This window comes from Rosa rugosa, chromosome 1, assembly GCF_958449725.1.
Source record: "Rosa rugosa chromosome 1, drRosRugo1.1, whole genome shotgun sequence".
NCBI lineage: Eukaryota > Viridiplantae > Streptophyta > Magnoliopsida > Rosales > Rosaceae > Rosa > Rosa rugosa.
Genome location: NC_084820.1, coordinates 2,945,031 through 2,953,850, shown reverse-complemented (window position 1 = coordinate 2,953,850; position 8,820 = coordinate 2,945,031). Strand labels below are relative to the sequence as shown.

The window sequence follows — 8,820 nt, the reverse complement described above, 5'->3', positions numbered from 1 at the left end:
AGATGTCAATAGTTACACGAGAAAACAATTAAATTAAAATTTTTTTTATCTTCAATTCCTTTAAAAAGTGTCATTTATATAATTTTTTTGTTTAAACAAAAACCTTTTCTATTGTTGATGTCTGTCCGTCAAAGGGAAGTTGTCCTTAAATGATCCGAGAATATGTGACGAACTTGACTTTGAAAAACAAGCTCTTTAGCCAAAAGAAATGGCAAGAGAGCGATTTCAGATTGCTGCGAAAGCAAGAGTGACATTGAAGTGAAAGACTTGACAGTGGAAGAGCCGAAGAGAAGCATTATGGAAATGAAATGGTTGAGCACCTTAACGAGGAAAGAAGTCAATTAATCTATTCATTATCTGATTGGTTATAGCTCTTGAGTTATTCTCGTGTGACTAATCCGAGTCCATGTAACCATGCTACATTCTAAGAGCAACTCCAATAGTTTTCACATATTTTGATTTTTCTCTGTTTTAGGGAAAAATGAATCTTTTTTTGCTCCAACATATTCCCTATAACTATTCCCATTTTAGGGATAGTGAAGAAAGAGAAAACAAATTCCCTAAATTTACAGCAATCTCTAGGGCTGGGCTCGGGTCGGGCCGGGCCCGAAAATTAGTGAGACCGAGACCGAACCCGAAAATGTCGGTTCGGGCCGGTTCGGTCCTTTTGTAAACTGAAAACCGACAGCAACCGAACCCATTCGGGCCGGTTCGGTTTTCGGGCTTTTTCGGGCCCAAACATTTATTTTCAGTTTTCCACCGAAAAACAAAAACGAAACAATTTTTTTTCCTTTTCTAATGCCCAACACCACATCATTGTATATGTTACATGTGATCAAGATAAAGATTTCATTTAGCTACAAAATCAAAGGTCACCAGCAGCCACGGGGCCCCTGGATGGGTCTCTTTCTGGCAACCTAATATAAGGTCTGTCACTGTGTTGTAATATATAAATTGTAAAGTATCACAAGAATATAACTATCCTAATGGAAACTATAAGGGAACCTTTCTAGGTTGTACATTGGAACGTTTTACAAGTCATCCTGCAAAGAAAAGAGAAATGAAAACTTATGTAAGGAAAACTTTCGGGTCGGTTCGGGCTTTCGGGCCCTGAAAATATGGAATCCGAGACCGAACCGATTACATGAATATGGAACCCGAGACCGAACCGAACCGAAAATTTCTATTCTAAAACCGAACCGAATCGGGCTTTTTTCCTCGGTTCGGGTCGAGTCCTCGGTCTTTCGGGTCCGGACGCCCAGCCCTAGCAATCTCTAAAATTTTAAGAAAGAATTATGGAGATTTTAGAGATTGCTGTAAAATTGAGAATTTGTTAGAGTTGGAGAAGAAAAATTGCTTAAAGTTTTGACTTTTGCTTTCCTACAATACAAACCTTATAAAGAAGTTGTTGGAGTTGCTCTAACAAGAGAACTTTCAGTCCTGTAGAATCTCTAACGTGAGTGAAGCTTAAATATTCTCAATTCTTAAACTGCTGTGGTGAATTTACAAATCCCAAAATGTTAACCCAAGTTGTTGTGATCATTATTTAAGTGAATCAAGGTATGATTAGGGTCTTTTTGGCATCATGTTTTTTGAGTGGTTGTGCCTTTTGGGCTAGATAACCAGCTATGACAAAGATGCTAAATGAGTGATTAAGGTAAAAATGGATTGGTTAACTTTGCTCATCATCATTGACCACAATTAGTTTTACTTCAAATAATTAGAGTAAATGTTGTTGACCTAGCATCATAGTTTATTGTTTCGGATTATTATGTGATAGTGTCATATAGTAGTCTATACCAATAAAATACCGACAAATATGCGGAGCAAATATAAGGGTCAATCATATTAGTTCGGACCACCACGTATACAATGGTACGAGATCGTACAATAATTTTTCCTTCTTTTTTGAATAGATTTTCTCCATATTTTAAACAACAAGACCAAATCATTTGAAATTCTCTTCTCAAAAAAAAAAAAAAAAAATTGAAATTCAAATAGTTTATTTTGATTTCAAACAAATATTTTCTTTTGACCGAAAAAATTCAAATCCCTTAATTAAAACAAAATTCAATTATTGGTCCTTGGAAACATAAAGAGAAGAAAGTAGTATTCCAAAGTCTTCGAGACAGAGCCGTATTTAGCAAGAAAGAAATATCGCAAATGTCCATTATACCCTCCAGTCCGTGGAGCTTCTCAATAATCGAACTCCACTCGCATTCAATTTCGCGTGTATACTACAAACCCCAAACGTCGAAGATATTTTCCAAAAACAATAATCCTCTGCCCAACGCCCGCACCGTAGTGCCCCCCCACTTGAATCTCCCCACGTCATACAAAACAGAACCTCTCCGACATAAACTAGAAAAAACAAGGCTATTTTCGTCATAGAAAATCCCAGCCTATCACAGGCGTTTTTCTGCCACGCGCGCATTAAATCAAACGCGCGAAAAACAAAATGCGTGTTCCACTACTCCTCCTGCCCTATAGGAACCGAGAGCTTCACTCTTTCTCTCAACTCTCAACTCTCAAGTCTCAAGTCTCAACTCAATTGGTGCTTTTAGGGTTTTGCAGGTCTTTTAATGGCAGAGAAGGAAAAACAAAAATAAAAATGAAAACCCTTTCTTTATTAATTAAATGGTACTTTTTCCCTCTCTCTCTCTCTCTCTCTCACCCATTAGTCATTTTCACCAAATACGTCGAGACCATTAAACCAAGCCCACACCCACTACCTCACACTCACTCCCTCAGAATCCGTACACCTCCCCCTCTCTCTTTCTTACTACACACATTATATAAACGCAGACCCATCATATTCTTCACCCCCAATTCAAGAAAGCACAGAGCTTTTTTCTGTTCTTCCATTTTTCCGGTGTGTTAAAGTTTGCTTCTTTCTTTTGAAAACGGTTACAATGAGCCTGAGGACGATGGCTTGGGCCGAAGCGGTGACCGAGTCCGCCCGGAAGCAAACTCGCCCACTTCCCCCGCCGCGCAACACCACCTACGTGCCTCCGCATCTTCGCTACTCCGGCGGCGGCGGCGGTGGTGGTGGTTACAGCTCCTACGGCCGTGGCTCTAGTGAGTCGACTCAGTACGGTTTTGGTGGTGGTGGTTACAGGGGAGGCGGCCGGAGCGGTCCGGGTCGCGACGGAGGACGAGGAGGTCGTCGTGGTGGTGGTGGCCGGAGTCGAGGTTGGGTACAGACGCCGAGGCCGAACAGGGAGGCGTTTCATGACGTGTCCGGGAAATTCGAGCAGCTGGAAGTGAGGGAGGGGCATGATGTCAGCAATGTGGGTATAAATTTCGATGCTTACGAGGATATTCCGGTGGAGGCGAGCGGCGAGGACGTGCCGGCGCCGGCGAGCACTTTTGGGGAGATTGATTTGGGGGAGTGCTTGAACAACAACATCAAGAGGTGTAGGTACGTGAAGCCGACGCCGGTTCAGCGCCACGCGATTCCGATAGCCATGGCCGGCCGGGACTTGATGGCTTGTGCTCAGACCGGGTCCGGAAAGACTGCGGCTTTTTGCTTCCCCATTATCAGTGGAGTGTTGACTAAGTGTGCGGAGAGGTCTCAGAGTAATGGGGATGGTTGGACTGTGTTTCCCAGAGCTCTCATTTTGTCTCCGACGAGAGAGTTGGCTAGTCAGGTGTGTGTTTTTCTCGGATTTTTGGTGACTTAGAGGTGTTGATGGGTTGTGGTTTTCGTGTTGATTTTGTTCGGGGTTTGATGCTGTAAAATGTTTGTGTGGCAGATATTTGAGGAAGCTGAGAAGTTTGCTTATCAGAGTGGGGCAAAAGTGGCTGTTGTTTATGGTGGAGCGCCGATGGGTCAGCAGGTTTGCGTCTTTTTTCCAGTGTCTCTTGTCTTCATTGTTAACTGTTCTTGATGAAGCCCACTTAGACTATGCTGTTTTTGTGATTACTTGTTCTGTGCTCTTTGTTGAACTTGTTATATGCTAATGCAATTGTGTTACTGGTGGATAGTTGGTTTTCGAGTCATGGTGTAATTTTTGAGACTGTTAAGAGTTATGGTGTAATTTTTGAGATTGGTACTTGTGCCATAAGGTCGACTAGGGAAGATGGCTTTCATGGTGATGCCTCAGTTTGTATCCAAGTGGTTTTCATATCAGTCTAGCTTCTATTTGATTATCCTTTCTTTGTGCTTCTCATTTGCATTTCTTCCTTTTTCACACTGAGTTGTGCTTGCTTTTGATATATTGTAGCTGATTAGCACTCAGGGTTTTGTTGTTTAGATATCTTGTAAGATAGTCAGACAGGTGAATGCAGTATGACTGTATGGTGCCATTCTTGTGCATTACAATCTTCTGATATACTTAGAAACATGGAACTTTTCATTTTTGGTACTGATGCCTTCTTTTGACCCTGCAGCTTCGTGATCTGGAGAGAGGTGTTGACATCCTAGTCGCCACTCCAGGGCGCTTAGTGGACATGATTGAAAGGTCACGAGTTTCACTCAAGATGATCAAATACTTGGCACTAGATGAGGCTGATAGGATGTTGGACATGGGTTTTGAACCTCAAATAAGGAAGATTGTTCAAAGAATGGACATGCCTCCCCCAGGTGCAAGACAAACACTGCTTTTCAGTGCAACATTCCCGCATGAAATACAGGTGGGGTAGTTAAATGTTAATGCTCTAAATTGTGTTTCTATATGGGTTATTATATCCAAATGGAAAATGTGTTGCCTAATGTCTAGGAATCAGTAAGCTGAAAGTATTTCATCTTTTGTTTGTGGTGTACATTTATATCTAAGTCCAATGAAATGCACTGGTAGATGTTGAAATAAGCCCTTTGTATGGATGTACATGTTTTGGTGTAACATTGAGTGTCCTGTTCCTCGCGTTAATAAGCATTAAAATTACCATACGCATTGTATGTCTTTCTTATCAATTCTGTTTCTTGTAGAGACTTGCTGCAGATTTCCTCAAGAACTACATTTTTCTGACTGTTGGGAGAGTTGGGTCAAGCACTGATCTTATAGCACAAAAGGTTGAGTTTGTCAGGGATATGGACAAAATACAGCATTTACGTGGTCTTCTTGAGAACCAGAGGGACAATGAAACTCATGGAAAGGTATGATTTCAACTTGTTATTCGCCTGCCATTGAAGTTTGTAATAGTTAGTATTGATTTGGTAATGACAGCTCTGTTTTAATTAAGGAAGTTGCATACTTTTTCTGAACTATTGCTACATTATTGTTTGTGTCTCAGCTTGCTTTAACCTTGGTGTTTGTTGAGACCAAGAAAGGAGCAAATCAATTGGAAAGCTGGTTGTCCAGGAATGGATTCCCCGCAATAGCAATACATGGTGACAAAGTGCAAATGGTTAGAATCTCTTATCTCTGTAATTCCATCTACCATTTTATGGTTGACTGTTTGTAAAACTGTTATTCCTTTCCTGTACCTGCAATCATACTTTTCTTGTCAAATTTGTAGGAGAGGGAACGAGCTTTGAGATTGTTCAAGTGTGGCACAACTCCAATACTGGTGGCAACAGATGTTGCTTCACGAGGTTTAGATATCCCTCATGTTGCCCATGTCATCAATTTTGACTTCCCAAAAAGCATAGATGATTATGTTCACCGGATTGGTCGGACTGGACGTGCTGGTAAATCTGGTCTTGCAACTGCTTTCTTCAGTGAAAAGAACCAGCCTCTTGCAAAGGCACTAGTGGAGTTAATGAAGGAATCAAAGCAGGAGGTTCCTAATTGGCTTAATGATTATGCTGAACAGTCATTGTCTTATGGTGAAGACCAGAGCCAAAGGTACAGTAGCAGTAACTTTGGTGGATATGACGTCCGTAGGAGTGAGAATTATTATGGTTCAGGCAGTTATGGTTATGGAGATTCTTCTGTGGGTGCGGCTGCTGCTACTTGTAATGATGTTTCTGGTTCATATGCTGCTGGTTCATTTGGCTATGGAGGAAATTATGGGAATTCTTCTGTGGATGAGCCTGCTGCTTCCTACAATGGTACTTATGGGGGTGAAACTGATGCTGCTGGTACTGCTTCCTACAATGGTACTTATGGCGGTGAAACTGATGCTGCTGGTACTGCTGGTTCATCGAGCTTTGGAAATTATGAAAATATTGTTGCTGGTGGGTGGGATTAGATCTGCAGGGTAGTCATATTAACAGTAGAGGGGTGATATTTATAGATAATGGTTAAAAGAAAAATAGTTTCTGAGAGTGAAGACTAACTACAAGTTGGAGGAATTCAACCTAATCCATTGCTTCTTTTGGCAAATGGTCTACAAGTACTTGAAAGCATTGCTGAGCTTCATTTTGGAGGATATGTTCTAGCTAACATGCCTTTTGACCTTCATAGTATTGAGAAGCTTGTTTCATTTGGTGTTAAGCTGTGATCTTTTTGTAATGAACCTAATCTCACAGTGATATATTTTGTCAGCATGCTTTTACATTATGGTTATGATCCGAAAATTCAGGTTAATCCAAAAATTCAGGTTAATATATCAATGAAAAGTTGTCTGAATTGGGGGTTTTGCTTTACTTTTAGGGTTTCTATGATCCTCTCTGATCTCTTTGTTTCCCTTCTATTACTTTGAATCTACATGTTTGCGATGATAAGTTGAAAATGCAATAAAATGAATTGACCAACACTAATACTATACATTTTTGGGCCAATACTAAGCTCTGCAAGCTTTATGTACCTTGCTTGATGAACTAAACGCCATTCAAAATTGCAAATTCTTTTGTCTTTCAACAAGTCTTAGTTTTCTTCCTATTCTCGTTCTCAGTGAGTATCCTCTTGCATGCTTCGTAGCACATGAAGGATATCCCAGCAGCAGGGACCAATTTCATGCAGCTTGGCCCTAACCCTCTGTACAAACCAGCGACTCCTTCACTTTCAAAAATGCTACAGAGAGCATGAAATATGTGCTTGTATTGTCTCCCATTGACCTGCATTTGCTTCCGAGCCACCTCAAGTGGGAAAGTTGCGCTGCTTGAAAATGCAGCAGCTGCTGAGCCAATCAACAGAGTCATTACATTTTCGATTTCCTCCTTTTTAAAAGCCTTCTTGTAAGCTTTCGAGAGTGTATCATAAGCGAAATAGTTGGTTGCAGCATATGGGATTACTCCTATTAGACTTGGTGTAAGGCCTCTATATAGCTCTGCAGGTCCTCCCTCTTTAACAATTTTGGAAAATGCATCGAAAAAGTTCTTGTACACTCCTCTCTGCAATCAAATCAAACAAAATGTGTGAGTAATATAGTAAAGGCTAAGAAACAAGCCAGGGAATTTAACTAGTCCTTCCTTTCAAGCTATAACTGAGTTTACCTGAACAGTTAATCGTGTTTTTAACAGCTCGAGAGGGTATGTACACAAGGTTGAGCTAAATCCAGCAAGGGCGCCTGCGATTGATGAAGCAGGAATAGGGATTTTCAGCTCTTCCCCAGGTCTGCTCAAGTACTTGTTCACCATATCAAAGACAAATAACTGCAGAAAGTAAGTTTCCATCAGCAAACATAAATTAGCATGTTCACTCAAGTTTTTGAAATCAATGATCAAAGACTAGAATTGCGGGACTTGTAGCTCTAGCGGTTAAGAGATTAACCAACCCTACCTCAATACCCTTGCTTGGGGCAACGCGAATGACATTGACCAAATTGCCCCTATACAAGCCTTGCCATCCATCAGCTCCCATGATGGATTGAAATACCGCACTGGATGAGTTGCCACAGCTCCCCACCATTAAGTTGGTCCTTATGGTCTCCAATGGTGCAACTGCTGTCCTTGACACAACACCTGCTATTGCTCCACTCAGCAACCTTCTTAGTGATGCATTAGCAATCTTGATTTTCATTCCAAAACCATCTCTTCTGTTATTCATCTTGTTCATGCTCACAACATCTGCTTCTTCTTCAATCCCTAGTACTTCTTCCATCACCAACTCTTCAACTCCACCGATGCTCACAATCGGCATAGGCACATATCTCATGTGTGTGGAACTCAGAAGTTTTGTGGTGCTGTCCATCCTAAGATTCTGAGGATTTGGTGAAATACCAAATCCCATTCCCATTGCCATTTGACCAATACTTGCAAATAAGCCACGAGAAGCGTTCTCTAGAAAACTCCATTGAATCTTGATCCCAGAAGAGAACAACACAGAGTCTTCACTCGCATGTTCAATCACTTGCAATCTTCTTCTACCCATCAAGAAACCAGTTTTGTTTATTTGATACTTTCAATATGAAATTTCAAGGAGAAACAGAGTTGCTTGGCTTAGAGGGTATGCAAAAATTGGCAAAGGATTTATCTTTTCTGGAGTAAGAGAGCATAATCCAACTACTATACTGATCTGAGATACATAGAGATAGATTTTTGCATGGACATGATGAAAGTATCTGGAAGGCAATGTTTGTGGTTATGAGAAAGAGCTCTGTGAACTACAAATATAATCTGATTACTTTCCAAAATTGGGAATAAATTGCAAATGGGGGGTTTACTTTTCTATTTTTGTGGTACGTGATTAGTCTATATATTGTGTTTTACAATGCTTTAAGATTTTTAAATGTCAAGACGAAGTAATGCTTCTTGGCGCTTTGAAAGCCACGAGGTTCAGATCAAATTTGGTTGTCAAGGACTCAGGCTTACAAGAATTTGGTGGTTGAGATTTGTTTTGCGGCTTTAAGTAGGAATGGATAAACGTTTTGCTTCGAAATCTCCAAGGAGAATAAACTACAGGTGGATGTGTTGCACATCTCCAAGGACACAACCATAAAACATAGGTAAAATAGCACCAGCTATACAACAGGTCAAAATCAATCACGTCGGTA

At 40.7% G+C, this 8,820-nt stretch overlaps 2 protein-coding genes across 3 annotated transcripts; one reads left to right on the top strand and one right to left on the bottom strand.

Moving 5' to 3' along the window:
- Positions 1-2,504: 2,504 nt before the first annotated feature.
- Positions 2,505-6,492, top strand: LOC133710457 (DEAD-box ATP-dependent RNA helicase 52C-like). Its single transcript, XM_062136527.1, has 6 exons — positions 2,505-3,650; positions 3,756-3,839; positions 4,393-4,635; positions 4,931-5,098; positions 5,236-5,349; positions 5,461-6,492. Exons 1-6 carry the CDS (start codon positions 2,913-2,915, stop codon positions 6,133-6,135), a joined length of 2,022 nt encoding a protein of 673 aa, XP_061992511.1. The 5' UTR covers positions 2,505-2,912; the 3' UTR covers positions 6,136-6,492.
- LOC133710466 (adenine nucleotide transporter BT1, chloroplastic/mitochondrial-like) lies at positions 6,017-8,478 on the bottom strand. Of its 2 annotated transcripts, XM_062136542.1 has the most exons (4): positions 7,608-8,478; positions 7,322-7,480; positions 6,694-7,219; positions 6,017-6,137 (listed from the first exon to the last, which is right to left on the bottom strand). In XM_062136542.1, the coding sequence occupies exons 1-3, from the start codon at positions 8,196-8,198 to the stop codon at positions 6,743-6,745; spliced, it is 1,227 nt and encodes a 408-aa protein (XP_061992526.1). In that variant the 5' UTR covers positions 8,199-8,478; the 3' UTR covers positions 6,017-6,137; positions 6,694-6,742. The 2 variants fall into 2 exon arrangements, with proteins under 2 accessions (XP_061992526.1, XP_061992520.1); XM_062136536.1 differs by lacking the exon at positions 6,017-6,137 and having other exon boundaries at positions 6,610-7,219.
- Between the last annotated feature and the right edge of the window lie 342 nt (positions 8,479-8,820).

Excerpts from the sequence above, each read along its gene's own strand:
- LOC133710457 (XM_062136527.1), top strand. The coding sequence starts at position 2,913 with ATGAGCCTGAGGACGATGGCTTGGGCCGAAGCGGTGACCGAGTCCGCC. Across the intron at positions 3,651-3,755 it reads CGAGAGAGTTGGCTAGTCAG|ATATTTGAGGAAGCTGAGAA; the intron begins GTGTGTGTTTTT and ends TTTGTGTGGCAG. Across the intron at positions 5,350-5,460 it reads ATGGTGACAAAGTGCAAATG|GAGAGGGAACGAGCTTTGAG; the intron begins GTTAGAATCTCT and ends TCAAATTTGTAG.
- LOC133710466 (XM_062136542.1), bottom strand. The coding sequence starts at position 8,198 with ATGGGTAGAAGAAGATTGCAAGTGATTGAACATGCGAGTGAAGACTCT. Across the intron at positions 7,481-7,607 it reads CCCCAAGCAAGGGTATTGAG|TTATTTGTCTTTGATATGGT; the intron begins GTAGGGTTGGTT and ends TACTTTCTGCAG. Across the intron at positions 7,220-7,321 it reads AAACACGATTAACTGTTCAG|AGAGGAGTGTACAAGAACTT; the intron begins GTAAACTCAGTT and ends ATTTGATTGCAG.